Source organism: Linepithema humile, chromosome 5, assembly GCF_040581485.1.
Source record: "Linepithema humile isolate Giens D197 chromosome 5, Lhum_UNIL_v1.0, whole genome shotgun sequence".
Classification (NCBI taxonomy): Eukaryota; Metazoa; Arthropoda; class Insecta; order Hymenoptera; family Formicidae; genus Linepithema; species Linepithema humile.
Window position 1 is genome coordinate 18,585,856 of NC_090132.1, and position 16,955 is coordinate 18,602,810.

At 30.6% G+C, this 16,955-nt stretch overlaps 3 protein-coding genes across 8 annotated transcripts; 2 read left to right on the forward strand and 1 right to left on the reverse strand.

Moving 5' to 3' along the window:
- Window positions 1–69: 69 nt before the first annotated feature.
- On the reverse strand, window positions 70–3,390 carry Sil1 (Sil1 nucleotide exchange factor). Of its 3 annotated transcripts, XM_012373881.2 has the most exons (5): window positions 3,001–3,390; window positions 2,115–2,404; window positions 1,720–1,985; window positions 1,466–1,640; window positions 70–1,339 (listed from the first exon to the last, which is right to left on the reverse strand). In XM_012373881.2, exons 1-5 carry the CDS (start codon window positions 3,113–3,115, stop codon window positions 887–889), a joined length of 1,299 nt encoding a protein of 432 aa, XP_012229304.2. In that variant the 5' UTR covers window positions 3,116–3,390; the 3' UTR covers window positions 70–886. The 3 variants fall into 3 exon arrangements, with proteins under 3 accessions (XP_012229304.2, XP_012229295.2, XP_012229313.2); XM_012373872.2 differs by having other exon boundaries at window positions 70–1,640; window positions 3,001–3,387; XM_012373890.2 differs by lacking the exon at window positions 3,001–3,390 and adding an exon at window positions 2,623–2,994 and having other exon boundaries at window positions 70–1,640.
- Window positions 3,391–4,319: 929 nt separating this feature from the next.
- Window positions 4,320–9,442, forward strand: LOC105676207 (nucleoplasmin-like protein). Of its 2 annotated transcripts, none has more exons than XM_012373947.2 (5): window positions 4,320–4,519; window positions 4,757–4,872; window positions 5,789–6,002; window positions 6,817–6,893; window positions 8,093–9,442. In XM_012373947.2, the coding sequence occupies exons 1-5, from the start codon at window positions 4,498–4,500 to the stop codon at window positions 8,198–8,200; spliced, it is 537 nt and encodes a 178-aa protein (XP_012229370.1). In that variant the 5' UTR covers window positions 4,320–4,497; the 3' UTR covers window positions 8,201–9,442. The 2 variants fall into 2 exon arrangements, with proteins under 2 accessions (XP_012229370.1, XP_012229376.1); XM_012373953.2 differs by lacking the exon at window positions 8,093–9,442 and adding an exon at window positions 7,262–7,678 and having other exon boundaries at window positions 4,322–4,519.
- Window positions 9,443–9,592: 150 nt separating this feature from the next.
- LOC105676199 (rho-associated protein kinase 1-like) lies at window positions 9,593–16,918 on the forward strand. Of its 3 annotated transcripts, XM_012373938.2 has the most exons (7): window positions 9,593–10,195; window positions 10,414–10,555; window positions 10,650–11,053; window positions 11,158–11,324; window positions 11,492–11,841; window positions 11,974–12,158; window positions 16,779–16,918. In XM_012373938.2, exons 1-5 carry the CDS (start codon window positions 10,082–10,084, stop codon window positions 11,718–11,720), a joined length of 1,056 nt encoding a protein of 351 aa, XP_012229361.2. In that variant the 5' UTR covers window positions 9,593–10,081; the 3' UTR covers window positions 11,721–11,841; window positions 11,974–12,158; window positions 16,779–16,918. The 3 variants fall into 3 exon arrangements, with proteins under 3 accessions (XP_012229361.2, XP_067210825.1, XP_067210826.1); XM_067354724.1 differs by lacking the exon at window positions 16,779–16,918 and having other exon boundaries at window positions 11,974–14,764; XM_067354725.1 differs by lacking the exon at window positions 16,779–16,918 and having other exon boundaries at window positions 10,073–10,199; window positions 11,974–14,764.
- The last annotated feature ends 37 nt before the right edge of the window (window positions 16,919–16,955 follow it).

Genomic DNA, 16,955 nt, shown 5'->3' on the forward strand with positions numbered 1-16,955 from the left:
TCATATTTTTTACTTCTTTTCTATTAAATATATGTGCCTGTAGGAATTTTTAGAGACAATAAGACGGAATACAATCAGTACAAAATAATTTATTAAATAATTATTCTAAAAAGAAAACATAACAATTGTACATACATACATACTTACTAGCTGACAGCAAACAATTAAAGCCTTCTTACATATATACATATATTTCAGTCGTTATTTGAAATGATATCTTTTAGTTGTCTCGCAGGAATATGAATTGTACATACGGAATATTGATTGAGCTCTATGATTGATTAAGTCAGCTCTTAGAATTTTTCGCCTCTTGTGCTTATAAGACATCATTCAAACATTTCATTATTTGACAGAACAATAAAAATATATAACTTCCTCATAATATATAATCGCTATAACGAGAAAAAGAATCATTTCACATCTTTTAGTCACAATTTAAATAATAAATTTAAATTTAACAGAGCTCCTAATGACTAGAACTTTATACTTAAGACACAAGAGACGAGAACCAGTACATTCCATCGATTGAATCTTACAAATATAAGCCATTAACAGTGGTGATAATATCACCACATTTACAATAATAAAATATGTTTTCATATGATTAGATGAATTTTCTTAATATTTATAAATTATAGCTAAATGTTTATCCGCAGATAATATTCGTTTCTCAAAACTATTACAATGACCAACTTTTTCTTTTTCGTAAAATTTTTTACATTAATTCAAACAAATGTGCATTGAGAAAGCCCTATGCTAATACAAGTGACACTATTGCACATGATTGCACTCTTATATCTGTTGACATACGGCTGGAATTCAATTTATAGTCTGATACTTTCGTACCTTTTTAATCTTTTATCTTAAATGTTAATTCAGAATATATTCACAGTTCATCATGAGGGGTTTGAAAAATAGCAATTTTTAACGTTTCAATCAATAATATCAAACTTTTCAAAACATCAGTTTCGTCGACAGTAAGCTTAATATTTGGATTCTGATAAAAGTGTAACAGATTATCTATAACAGGTAGAAGCGAAAACTTAATATTGTTAAATTCAGTTCTACAAACAGGAGAAATCGTGATCATACTATCTGAAATTACTTCAAGAAAATCGGTATTTTCTATACTAAATTGGCCATTTAGCTTTTCTTTAAAGCACTTAACCATTAAGTTGCTTAAAAGTTTACAATAATCGTGCCTCAGTAATCTTTGCTCAAAATCTGTAATCGCATACTCCCTCATTTTTTGTTGACGCTGTTCAGTATCGTAAATCTCTTGCAGATTTTGTCTTTCGATTGTTAGATCGTTAATCAGTTTCATTGCTTTCATTTGTATCTGTAACTGATCATCGTATAGAATTTTTCCAAATAATTGCAAGCCGCCATGATCGATCCACGCTTTTTGCGCAGCAGGGAACTGACGTATTATGGCACTTAAAGCGAAGAGACATCTGGATCTTACTTCAATTTTACTACTTGTAGATAAAACGTGCAATACTTTTTGTATAAAATCATTTTCCAATGCCTTAGCTTGCACTTTCGGATTCGATTGGGCAGCTGCTCCCAGAAGGCGTAACGCTTCTGATTTTATCTCATTATTCGTTCCATTGAGACATGGTGATATAATTTTGGTCAGTCTGTAATCAAAAAGAACAGAAATATATTAGTTTTTGTTGATTTTGTCTCCAAGAAACATTGTATCTATTCCACTCTTACCCATCCATGTCTGAAAATACTTTAGCATTATCGATTTGATGAAGAAGATACTCTAAATTGTTCAAAATATCCAGAACTTCTTCAACCTCTATGCTAGTTAATGTCCCTGCAGTGACACTATTTTTATAAGATTGAAATTTTTGGAAAAATTCCTTTAATAATTCTGAGTCGCTCGTAACATTAATTTTGAGAGCATTAAGTTCCTCTTTCAAAGTTTCATAAAAATTTTTAAAGTGTTTTACAATTTTTGGTCGTGGTTCTCCATTCTAGAATGAGAAGAGAAAAAATTATAGACTAAATGATACAATAGAATATTAGAAGTATTAATAAATGAGCAAAATGTTGAACATTATGACACATATCTAATATTAAATAATAATAAGGGATATACTTACATGCAAATGTGATATATCTACTGTTTCTTCTTGTTTAAGTTTTTTTAATCTTGCTTTCAACTCATCAATAGGAAACTTTAACGATTCAGAATCCTTTTTTATTTTTACAGGATCTGCTTCTTTATTTTCTAACACTGATTTATCAGGATGTAATGTTAGCGACTTGGAATTTGATTGATTTGCACTTTCATCAACATCTTTTACTTCTTCAGCATCATCCATTAATTTAGCTTCTGTCATTCCAGTTGCAAAGTTATGCCTTACATGAAGCCCTTTAGGGATAGGAGTTCCTAAAAAATTGATTTTTATTAAACCATTTAATAAAATCAGTACATATTTTTATCTATGTTCAATTTATTCATATATTCAAACTCTATTTCATTATTACATCAATGCACATATGTTTATGTAATAAAATTAGTTTGCAATCATAAAAATTATTATATAACTATTTATATGTTTATAAATAAAATTAACTATTTAGAGCAAAAATACTTTTGTAATTTACCAATATCTGAAGAAAAACTAGAAATAAAATTATTAAAAAAGAATTATTTTAACACAATTCTTTTAACACAATTCTATTTAAATTTCTCAAAACTGCTTATCGTTGCACCACGTAATCGAATGAGTATACGTCACTGAGAGCAGTTGATTTACAATCACCATCGGTTTTGCACTGCTTCCGATTTAAAAGAACCCTGAAGGAAGGTAATTTCCAAAAATTCCATATTACATGAAACGTGTCTTCAGAAACAATATTAGAAGACGCATTTTCGCTAATTATCGCGAAAAGATCGCACGACGGATGATTTGACTGACGTGGTGTTGTAGTTGGCGTAAAGTAGTTCCACATTGCGCTTCCACACCGACCGGCTAAACTCACCTTTCTTCACAGTTTGCCACTCGTGCGTCGCCACGAAGGTGCTCTCATTTTTTTCGGCGTCGCCGGAAATCGCAAACGACAAATAGATGAGCAGAATATACGTGTCGGCACGCATTCTGACAGACACGTCGTTGTGTACCGTAGCGAACGTGCGGTTGCGATTTTTCTCGAAAGCACGAACGACTTTTTTACAAAAGCGTGTAAATCTCGCGACCGTCTATCATCAGCTGACGAAACTGCGACGAAAAATTTTCAGAACGCAGTTCTGCATGACATTATTCACTGGACTCGAACGTTATTCACGTGTTGCGTCCGTTATTTATTGTGTCAATGTGGTCCAATGTGCCGATGACAGTTACGTGCATCGCCACCAGAGTCCGACACTAACCATAAGGGTATATTCAGATAAACTTGCATAATACATAAGCGTATATATAAGGAAATGGATTGGTCCATGAAAAGATGCATAAGAAAATGGACCAATCCATTTTCTTATGTATAAGCTTATGCATTATGCAAGTTTATCTGGATGTACCCTAACGATGTGCGACGTTGTCGCGTTTACTATTCGAATTCTGCTGTATCTAAACGTAAATTTGGTTAGAAATTAATTTTATGTGTAGTTATACTACAAGATGGTTATTTAGGATTGTTTGCTTATTTTATTGTACGTATAATTATTAGCAAACAGTAATATATAACGGAACAAGTAGGATGAATTCGCGTAATACTTCAAAGGTATTCAGACAAAGCGTTAACCCAATAATAATTTTGTAATCATAAATATTTTACATTCAATTTTTTTAAATGGGAAACTTTTATATTATGCGACGTTAATATCTTTGCTATACTATATTTAACATACTTTAACATGTTTTATCTTTCAAAAGTACAATGTAATTGATCTGTATATAACATGCTAGTTTAAATATTATTTTATTGTTCAATAATATAAAGAACCTAGTTATTTATACTATAAAGTAATCCTTTTCACATAATATAATTCTAATTATTGTATATATTCGTATTTTCATTGTATTGTACTTGCATTTGTATGATGTAACATTACTTATACAATAGCATGCTGAAAAATGCAGGATAAAAAATGGGAGACACAGAAATAGATGCAAATATATAATTGCGTGATAGAGATTTTTTAATAAAAGAATTTATGAAATTTTTTAGATTCTCGGGGTTCAGAAGATCTCGTTTGAGACCTTTGCTAGCAGCGGCTCGGCAACGTCGCTCTCAGCAATCGACCAATCAACACTTGGAACGTACTCTGGGCGCGCAAGGCTAACTACGTGAAACTCATTTACTACGCGCTTGTCCGGTACTCTGAAGCCGGCACGTGCGACGACCGTTCCCTCGCGCAGTAACACAGTAACCGTTGCGCGCGCTGCGTCTCTCTTAGTTTCTTCACCACCGCATACGACACGCACACGTTCATCATCCTTTGAACGCTGACAAGAATCTGTTCATATCAGATTGATCATCATGGCAGAGGAATATCTATACGGTAAATATGATCAGCTACGGTGCTGTGATCACCATTCGCCCGTTATTTAGCGACGCACGCGAATACTTACGTATAGTCGGCCATTTAAGAGCAAAGGGGGGTGCTCAGCCCGAGACGCCGGCTCGGCTTTCGGCCATTGCAACCGATCCCCATTGTCCCCGCGTGCACGGCCAATATCGCGGTTGTAATCGACAATACTCGTCATCATGTGAGTACTACTGTGATTTATGTGTCCAGGAATCACTCTCGAAGGACCGAACGCCAGTGAGGTATGGGATCCTGAGCACAAGAACGATGACTCTGACGGCGCAGCCCAGCACATAGGCGCCGATCAAAAACTTATTATAAAAATGGTAAATATATTTCGGAGCGAAGACGAAGCCACCGACGCTCATTTTGTCGTCATCGATTCTCCCCGCTCGCTATTATTTATCGCGAGAAATTAATACGCGATGTGTGTTTGTCACTACCTGTACATCATTTCCTTTCCCCGCGATGTAGGCGTACGTTTATTCCGTTTCTCGGTTATAGCTATATTCTGCTGCCATGTGTCGCTTTTTCGTACTTTGCCGTTGTGTAAATGTACTGAACAATCTCAGTGGGCATCATTTTGAAATGTCCTGATTTTTTTTCTCGTAACGCTCGTCATCTTCACAAATGTTTGCGCGCGAAACATTAATCTATGCTGTAATTAATCGGCATGTGCGATTCTATTTGTTTATTCGAATAGAAATTTTTGTTTTGCACAATTCGGATGATAATATATCGTTTATTACATTTCATTGTTTTTTTTTTACATGCGTAATTTTTCTTTTTGATAATCATTAAACGTTGCTTATTTTCAGCCGTTAGGCAAAATAATTAATTGAAAATTTTTTTTTATGAATTATATATTTTGTCAACAGTATATGAGTACTAGTGTACTAATTTGTTTCTGATGAATTATTGTGAACATTTGATGCTTGATGCCGTTTTTTCATAATAGTTTTGCTCTTTACTTTAAATTGGATTATATTATATTCACAAAAATTATAATAAAAATATTTTATTAAATTTATTCAATAAATAAATTTATAAAATTAGGTATATAATGTTAAGGTTTTTTTTTAAATATAAAATTATTAATAACTTGTGAGTACTTGCGATTAATATTGTTTAACCTATAAATTATATTATTAAATATATTGTTGATAATGTTAAAAAATATTGTTTAATATGTAAATTATACCTAATTTTCTTTGTATGATTGCTATATATTAAATTTTATAGGCTCTTTTGGGTCCAGAAGCTAAACCTGGAGAGCTTAATGTATTACAAGTTGAGGCAATGGGATTAAGAGGACCAGTCAAAACTCCAATTGCATTATTAGAAATGGGAAAAACTGCACAAATCATTTTAGATCTTGGTTTCCCGGATCCTCCTGTCACGTTCACATTGATTAAGGGCAGTGGTCCAGTTCATATAGTAGGACATAATCTGCTCGGTGAGTAACTTGAAATAAATATTTAATAAACTTAAAATGAACTGTTTGACGAGTTTTGTTCTTCATAAATTCTGTTCAATTTTATATATTTTTTATATTTTATATTATTTTATGTTATTACATATTATATATCACTTGTACACACAATTTAATACAAAGCTCTACATACATGATATCTTTCAATAATCCAATGTACATTTTTTGTTAGGCTTTAATGCTTATTTTTTAAATAGTTGGTCAGAAATTAGTATTTTTTTAAATTTTATTTATGTTTATCTTCACAAAGTCTGTTGAATAACGGCGATATAAATAAAAAAAATTGGACACCTTAAACAAACACCGAGAAAAACAAATTTGTAACAATTAATTCATTATTTTAATGGTGTCCCGATTTGAAAATTTAGATTGTTATAATTTATTTATTAATCTTTTTCACGCTGGCGTATATGCATGTACACATATACATTTAATATATGCAATTGAATTTTGTGTATTATATATATTAATAAAAAATTTATACATAAAATCAATATTATATATGCTCTTATGTATTTATGTCTAAAAATATAAATTTTTTTGCATTCTAAAGTGATAATTGAATTTATGTTTTATTTATTATATTATTAACTAAATGCTTGATTAATATAAAATTCTCATGGTATATACAATTTTATTATTGCAAAAAATTTTTTGTATATTATAAAAAATAAGTTTTTATTATTTTTAAACATTTATTATCATTGATTTAATTTTAATTTTTGAACTTTTTGCAGAGGATTATATTTTTTTCTTATTATTATTGTTATTATTTCAGGTGCACACATTGAGGAATTCGATGAAATAGATGATGATATGGAAGAAGAGAACATCGATGATGAAGACGATGAAAAGGTATGAATTATCATATTATATCGGTATATATATGTATATAGGTATATATACACATATATATCTTGAATTATAAATATATGTTCTATATATAATGAATTTAGCAAAAATGCAAAATATATGTTAATACAAATAATATAAAATATGGGTGAGGCATATAAACATATTAATAACGAGAATTTACACAGAATGCATCTGAAAAATATGATAGAAATATTTTAGTGCAAAATATGTTTAAATGTGTTAGTCTTACATCACAATAATTTATTATAGAGAATCTAAGAATGTAACTCGTGAGATATTTTTAGTTTATATATTGCTAGAAATTATTATGGCAATATTTTAAGTTATATAAGAAATATCAATTTCAGGCACCGCAAAAGAAACGAAAACTTTTAGCAGAGGATAAAAAAAACGGCATTAAACGGATGAAGATGTAAAGAAATAGAGTGCTAAGATAAAAATATGCACTGTGCTATAGTCAATGTGCTCTCTAAAAATACGACAATATTGCACTAGAAACACTTTCAATTTTACTTGAGACTTTATCCTTAAAATACTTTTCAAGTGTTACAATTTGAAGAAAGTAAAAAGTAGATATTATTAATTTATGAAAATTTATCTTTTAAGATAATTTTTTTATGAATGTTTTATATATCTACATTTTCTTTTCAAATTACAACTTAAAAAGTATCGAAAGTTATTAAAAGAATGTATTTTTTACACTTGTGTTCTCATTCCATGTCCGTTTTATTTTTGTAAAATAAATCATCCTGTTTTGCCAAGAATTGCTTTTATTCTTTACTAATCATGCTTCCTTTTTTTCCACTTTTGCAAAATATTTTATCTGAATGTAACTTGTATTTGATTGTAGAAGTTACAATAATTAAATGATAGAAACAAAGGATATTTTTTTTAAACTCGGTAATTAACAAATAAATAATTAGGCTAACAAATAAATTTTAGAATTTTAATTACGAGTTATAATTATGGAACGTGATAAATTTTGCTAAATATTTTCTTGAAATTCTTGTTAACCGCAAGAAGTAAATACAAATACATAATGACATACAAGGTCTCGCCCTACTTATTTCAAAACAAATTATTTTATGTAGTATACAATTTTTTAATGTTAAAATTTTATCAATAATTTTACTTATTTTTAAAATTCATTGCGTGATTATGTTTTGTATTTCTTATAGGATCCTGAAGATGAAGACGATGAAGAGGATGAACCTAAGAAGAAGAATGCTAAGCTATCAACTGCAGCCAAATACAAAAATCAGGCTAACAAGAACAAGAAAAAATAAGCATGAGCCTTAACGTTATGGAAATAAAATAAACACTTAAGTTAGGATATTAAATGTAAGTCCATCATTATCATCCGCATTTGTGCGAATCTAGTATCGTTTCATCGGATTATCACAGAACAAACATTGCCTTCCACTTTTCTAAAACACAACTGGACCAACCAAATATTTCTAAGATAATCAGATAATTTCAAAATGATTAGGATTATATACTATTGTTTTTGTCATGAAAAAATACAACATATTTACTTTATTTCGAATACTTTTGGCGTACACATTCTGCAAATATAAGAATATTATCTTATTGCAAACTTTTTTTAGGTTGTTTTTTTTTTCCAAAGTAAAGCTTGGTATTATACCTCAGTTATACAGGTATTTTTATAATATACTTCTGAAGACACATGGTTGGATATTTTCCTAGAAACATATTTAGCGAGATATAATTTAATACTAAAAAAAGGACAAGATTTTGTAAATACAATTTCATTATTTTCAACAATTATTTTTTATTTGAATTGGAATTGCCTGATTTACAATAAAATTGTTTATTAAATAATTTCTTAACAAAATTTTATGCAAATGAATATAAATAAAACTTTTTAATACTGAAATTTTTTCTCTTTGATATAATTTCTTATCGTTAAACAAATTATTGAAATGCATACGATAATATGAAGGTAGTTTTAATTTTAACACAAAGCAATGTTTCAATGACTTTTGGCCCAGTTGTTAGTGTATAATTTGTGGAAAGCGTGAATGAAATTGCAGTGAGGTGTTTTCTATTTTCTTTCTGTGTGTTTCAAATATCGTGTTCATATCGTGCATTTCCAGAGATGCGAAAATATATTAACGCAGCAGGTTTAAACACGATTTTTTGAAATTGTTTTGTGTAAAGAATTACTGAATTAAGACTCTGGCATAATTTATTAGTTTCGTGTGTACAAGATGGGGAAAAGATTATTAGTCATTCCTAAGTCCAGAATTTTACTGACTCTAAAGATATCACTATTTAAAAAGAAAAAAAAGAAAACATACAATTATGTCATCTCAACATTCATTCCATTTGATGAAATGTAATAGAAAGGAGTTACAGGTGTACCGGGTAAAGAGATGCTCTTACATCAGTGTAATATGCAATAAAAGCATATGCAACACGTGTATAAAACACGTGCGATTGATAAGTAGTCTGTACACCTATTTTGTACATATACGATACAATAAAAAATTTCACAACTTTTAAAATTCGTATTGCTTAAGTAAATGATAATTTGGACGTATCCTGTAATCTGGGTAAATGTTTGAGTGTAATCTATTTTGAGTATATAGTAAAAAGTAATATTTTCAATATTATTTATAATATGTATCTACACACCATATCATTAGAAAAATTATTTTTTTACTTCCCTGAGATATAAAACATTGTTTGATTTTGTTTGAAAAAAAAAAATAAATTTCTTATGTGTATTTTAAAATCTACGAACAGAAACTCATATTTATAATTACATTAAAAATTTATTGATTTCTAATGCTATTCATTTGTCTCTGATTTTATCTAGCGTCCAAAAAATATTGACTTTAAATATTGGACAAGTAATTTTAATAGGATAATTGTAATGAATTTAACGCGCAACATGTCAAGTTTCTTGTACTTTATATATGTATAAGGAAGAAGAAACGCTATAATTTTTTCGACATTTATTTCTGAGTTTTACAGAAGCAACATCAGAGATTTGGAATTTATTGTGATTATTAACTTTGAACACTGAGGTTAAAGGAACACGACGTATGATATAATTAATGAAATAATACAACAAAGAGAAAATTGTCGGATAAAAGGAGATATTGTTACGGATTATCTTTCGGAATTATAAATATCGTGATATGCAGACTATAAGCTTAAATGAATGTTCTACTAATATTGTAGAAAACAAAGTTTCTCAGGATGCTACAGAATGTGACATAGTTGATCATAAAATAGTAACTCTACATCATCAAGTATGTTAGTATTTTATATTTGGCTATTAATAACTAATATCTTGCAAATTATAATAATATCAATATTTAATCATAGTTACGACATTTTACATAAATGGATAAACCGTTAATATGATTTAACATTTTAGACATTGACAATTGATAAATCTATATCAGTTTTATTGATGGTATAAGAATATTATTCATAATTGTAATTTTCTTAAATCTTACATATCAAGGTAGCAAAATTGAATGAAATTATAGTAAATTTCGAAGATGTTATACAAATAAAAGATACACAATTAGAAGACATGCGTCGAAAGAATGCTAGATTACTGGCAGAGCTGAAAAAGCAACAAAAATACAACAGAAATCTTAAACGTAAGACTTGATCATTATATATTTTTTATGAAGCACATAAATTAGATATTTATGAAAAATTTGCGAAGTAGTATATTAATTATTTTCATTGCAGAACAGTTAGATGATGAGAAATTTGTCTATCAGAGAAAGAAAAATTATTTCACTGAGGAAATGCAACGGTATAGAACCAAGTATATTGGTAACACATCCACGTTTCATCAACAATGGCATAAAGAGCTGGAACAAGCACAAGATACTTTGGAAACAGAAAATAAACAACTCAGAGAAGAATTGGCAGATAAAAATCAAATTACATATAATTTATGCATAAAGTTCCTGCGTATGAAACATGCTAAAGATACATTAAGGCATAAATTAGATCAGTTGCTACATGAGCATTTGCTAGTAATGGCAGAAATGATGGAAAAGTTAGACGAAGCGCGAAAGGAACTTAATCTTATTGTGTCAGAGAAATTTCAGGAACAATTGCCTCTCAGTAAAGCGAAATTTTTACAAGTAATCAATATCATGTTGCAAAAATACATTATGTTGCTTTGTGTCCAACTCAGTAATTCCTAGATTAGACCATTTATCTTATATAATATTGTATAAATTACTAGGTTTTACAAAGGAATAATAGATTGATGTACGAAAATGCAACATTAAAGGTACAAGTTCATCAACTGACACAGAATATAGAGAAACTAAAAAATGACATTCAGAGACCAAAGAAAATTAATATAGACGCTAAGATTATTGAGAAATTATCAATGCAAAGTAATGCAAGGTAAGATAAAAGAAATATAAAAATCATTAAAATATTTAATTACAACTTATTAGCATTATGTATATTTATTATGCTATATAATTCTTCAATGTTTAAATTGAACCTATATTTACTATTTCTTGTTATTGAGATAGAAAATTGACTCCTTGTATCTTTCACCTTTTTAGATCACTTGTAGAAAAAACAGAAAGAATTGTTTTACTTTCTAAATTATCTCGTCCTGTGGATTCTGAAGATGTACACACAATTTCAGGAGTGTCTTCTGGGAATGTCAATAAACATACATTTGATAATATAAAAAATGCAAAGAGCGATTTTGAGGAATTTCATCCGGAACGTGCTCGAAGCGCGCCAGGAATTGTAGAAGCATTTACAATTTCTCAACATAACGAATAATTATTTAAAATAGACAATATGTGTTTACAGTCATTCACAAAAAGGCTGTAACATTTCCTTTCTTATAAAAACGCATTGAAATAGCGTTAGATTCTGGCGCATTTTAAAACGTATAAAAAAAGTAAGTATTACAAATAATTACAATTTGTTTGCAGACAATTATAATTATATTTTGTTAGACGTTTCATTAATAATTTTTCATAATTTCTTTGTTATCGACATAATATCGATCGTCGATATGAATTGATTACAGGCGCCATCTATCTATAATTGAAAGTAATTTTTTCTCTCCTTACAACTTCACACTGGATCATAAACGTCGAATTTCAAGCGTATATCTTTCGACATCTTGATTGCTCGACTCTATTTCTTAGCAATGAGACAATTGAATTTGCTTCCTAGGATTCCGTGCCAATCCGAAAATAAGTACTGCAGAGAGTAAGTGACAGTAATTATTCTGTTGCATGCTATTGGGTTTTGGACTACTTTTCACCTATCTATACGAAATCAACTATGCAATATTATTAGCGGTTATATTAGCGTATTCATATTAATGCAAGCGATTATGGAGTACGTAGAGAAAGAATTGATATACTATTTCATAAGCCGATCTGCCTATTCTCTCTTGTCCAATAAAAGGTATCGATAAAATGCAGAAAGGACGTCAATCCGACGATGAATATGTGGGCGTTAAACTATTCTATATCGGACCGCGACGGCGATTAAAGCGATAAAAAAAGACTTGTTATGTTCAGAGACATATTCATTTTCGGCGCTCTCCGACATTTTATACATATACGCCTATTTCTTTTATTGTTAGCAGTCATTTATTATCCATCTATCATTCTTACAAATATTTTTACCAATACATTAACAATTAAAAAATGAAAGTTCAAGACTTGCTAACATTAGCAGTCAAAAACTCTAAATTAATAATATTTCTGCAAAGGTAAAATTTGAAAATATTTTTGGACGCTTTATTTCGGGATTTTTGATACTGCTATTCAACTTTTATTCTACAATTAACATCCTATTAAATTTTATCAATTCTGAAGTCTTCACGGGTCAGATATATTTGAAACACTTTGGAAACGTTGTACTCAAATGAATATCATAATTTATCTCGGTGAAAATTGAACGAGAGGCGAGAGAAACGAATATTTAGCGTCGCGCGCGCGTTTACACTGCCGTAGTAACGTCGTTTATGCCGTCACTATGACAGAAAGGGAAAAGAAATGCGGGTCAGCGGGTGGTTAAGTGCTACCAGGGAAACCTTTAGGACAGTTTACCGCGTCACCCGCGAGCTCTGGTCGTTTCTGAGTCTCCATTAAGTTCGACGTTGCGAGTCGAACACCCATCGACTTCTGACGACGTCACGGGGATATTTTTTTTTCACTTCTATTAAAATACAACTGCATGATTTGCGCGCTCTTCGGGGCGGAACGCTGTACATTAAAATAAAACGTTAATACCGGCAAAATCAAATTGCGCCGACAGAGTTAGCCGGTATTCTCGTCGTACATCTAGCGCTAAATACGGCTGCACTAATTGTCCAATACTGAGTTTTATTTATCGCGTGTGAATATCGCGTTTATTAACAGTGCTAAATATGCGCTGTAGAGAATAATGACCTCTGCCTTTAACCTTTTCACTGGTGTGTGTAGAGGCGAAAATATACGATTATCAAGAACAATTCTATTCTAATTCCGTCGCAAATGACAAATTTCCTCTTTCTCTAAATATATGAAGTAGATGGAAAATATTTAATATTCAATATTCAAATATTTTGTAGGCAAATATTTTAAATGCACGACTATAATGTGTGCGTAATCTTTTCTAGCCATAATTATATATCTCTATAAACGTATAATTGTATTTTCGTGAACAGCTAAATATAATTTATATCTCAATTAATAAGAAATGTTTCTGCGTTATTTTCTCATGTCGTAAACAAGTCTTTTTTCAGTTTAAATAGATTTAGATCGCATTTGTAATGAAAAGAAAGAGAAACATATTTAAATGCGAATTTAGCAGAGTAAGAAAAGTAATTATATTAAGTAAATGTATATTATCTCGAGGAATTAATTCCATCTTCAACACTATATATGTTATTATAGTGTGCGAGCGATATTAATATATATTGAAAACTAATGCACACACACAAGTATATCGTGTATCTTCCAGCTTTCGTAATGTTTTATCGTATCGTAACGAAATTTTTCTACATTAAGAGAAATTTCGTATTAATCTTGCCGCATAAAAATTGCAAAAGGAAAAATTGAGGGTAGAAATCGCACTGATTCAGGTCTGCAATCATGTTGACATTGTTTCATTAATATTCTCCTCCTTTTTTTATTGTAATGAAACTATTTTCTACAGTAAAGATTCTTTAAATTCCCAAATCATAAAATAATATCTCCGGTTATTTCATAATAATAGTTTATTATTCACAGAATGATCTCAAAGCGAAAATCGTATCGCCTACACGAGTTAAATCGAGATTTTACAATAGCATAATTAACTAATTAATCGTGTAGCCGCTAATCACCTAATGACCCATTTAATATTCGTAGCTAGGTAACAGTTATATTCATCGAAATATCTCAAAAATGACATTATTTCGACAAAGATGCCATTTTATGAGAGCATATGTGAGGAAGAAAACATTCTATTGATTGTAAAAGACAGTTTTTCATGTATCTCAATGTGTAACGCGAATAGAATAACATTTCTTAGAATGTTCGAATGAAACCATTCATCATGTAGAGGGGTAGGGAACCGAAAGTTATTAGTCGTTAATTATCGGCCGTACGTGACACTGAAACCTTTTAATTAAATCGATTTTTTTCACAAAATACCTGTCACATCCGCGATTTTTCAACGACGACGACTTCTGGAAAGGAAATGCTGCTGTTCTTTGCAAGCAACGTATTACAATCATTAAAGAGACTTTAAACTTTGAAAATAGTATCCAGTACAAACATATCAATTTTTAACTATTATACCAGAGCAATCAATTTGATTCTAGAAATGAATTACTAGGAAGATTTATTTTAAAAAATTAAAATTATTATAAATAAAATACTAATTGAGTAATCTTCCTAGTAATACATTTAAGAAATATTTTTAGAATCAAATCGATTGCTTTATCGTAATGGTTAAAAATTTATATATATATTCTCCAATATTAAATATCTGTTTTTGCAAAATTTTGCAAAAAGATTGGCAAAATTCTTTTCTCGTCCGATTCTGACGATAAGACTTTTCATACTTGTTGGAGCGACGAGCACATTTCTGATAGGAATAAATTCAACAAAGAAAAGATCGTCGATGAGTAATTTCGGTGAGGACGGAAAAGTAGAAGGCGGAAAATGAGAAAAGGACGTCGCCGCGCGTCCAGCATTGACATTCTGAAAAATGATTAGGCTTTAACCCCTTTAAAGGTTCATTTCTGCTCTTGCGCTTTTGAATTCTTACTCACGTCTACAGGCAATAACTCCCACTCACAGTTATATGCTCTACAGAAAGACAGCGCTCGATAAAACTTAGCCGTTTTGCGGATAATTGCGACAATGTGTCGCGTCGCCACGTCTATCTCGTTAATGAGAGACAGATACACGTCAAGGATCTTGCCCGACGGCAGCGAAAAATTAGCTCCTCCAAAGAATGAGTCCCTGATTTGACGATAGTATGCATGATATTTGCAGATGTGGCTTTACTTTAAAATTAGGCTTTTGAAGTAATTTGTGATAATTTAGAAATAATACGTTTGTTACAATTTTAAGAGAAAATGGATAATTATATGACAATTATATACCATATACATTTTTTATAAGATTGTTTTTTTATACAGTTGAGAATATCTTATTTTTCCTAACTTGGAGATAAAAATCGATAGAGCGCGTTATAATTTATCAGTTACAGATATATATAATTTATCGATCACAAATAATTCAATGAAAACTAAGCAAGTGTAACATTGCAGATGGAAACAAACTTCCATTTCTCACTCTAAAGTTACCTCCCACTCAATCATCAATTTTGTTACACCTCTATTTCCAGTTGAACCTATTAAACCGTCAAGAATCCGTACGTACCTGTTGAAGTACGAACTGTAAATTACAGGGAGTGGCGCAAGTCACCTAGATACAGTAACGAAACTGATGGTTGTCCTGTTAATTCGGAGGATACTCGTGTGTAATTTGATTTATAGGAGTAACTAAAACATTTCTTTCAACAGACTGTAAGGAAATGCAGAACTATATTTCTTTGAACAGACTGACAGAAAATGCAGAATTATATTTTATCGCCAAAGGTTTGAAGTAATAAAAGAAGCGTTTTATTTTTACAATCACATTGTCTTTAAAGTATGAAAACCGTGCCCTAAAGATGATGTGAAACTTGTTTATCTTTCTCTAGGAAAAGTGATGAAATCGTTTGCTACTTGACTTTCATTATTTTTTTGCTAAAAGAGTAAGAAAGTAACTTATTAATCGAGAGAGAATTGCTTTCTTTTTTATATTTGCAAGATATATAAGATGTAAACTTGTTTAAAAAAAAAAAAAAATTATTTTAATCATCTAAAAAAAATAGAATTATTTTTTTTAGATGATTGAAATAATTTTTTTTTAATCCTTAGCTTTTTTCTATGTAAACATGTGTTTAAATAATAAACCTTGCAATCTTCAATCAGAAAAAGGAAATGCGTCAGACGCCAACATCCGTTCTGCCGAAGTTTATGGTAAATTTTCAAAAATATCATAAGGGAAAAAAGCTAAACAAGAGAACAACCCACTATTCGACTTATTTCTTTACTAAGTTTATGCAAGAATATGCAATGTGCTTTGAGCACATAAGAGAGAAGAAAGAAAATTTTTAATTATCTTTTGTTAAAGGAAGTTTCAAGAAGGCGAGTTACACTCTTACGTGCGCGTCTCTACTAGTTTTGCACAAGTCGATATACGCAAGATGCTTTGTGCCCTCAAGAACAGGGGAAACCTATAATTATCTTTTATTAAGGAAAGTAAACAGCTAACTCGTTTAACTTGTCTGTTCCAGCAACTTACTAATTTGCATGGCATACTCGCACGGCGGAAGCGTAATAGAACAGTGCTTGCGGCCGGCACGCGGTCGGTCGTGCACGGCTTCTTCCGTCTCTTCCGCGCGCGAGGATGTCCTGACGCTTGCGTGATACCAACCACGCGTACAGAGTGTATATAGGATCGCGGCTGCCTA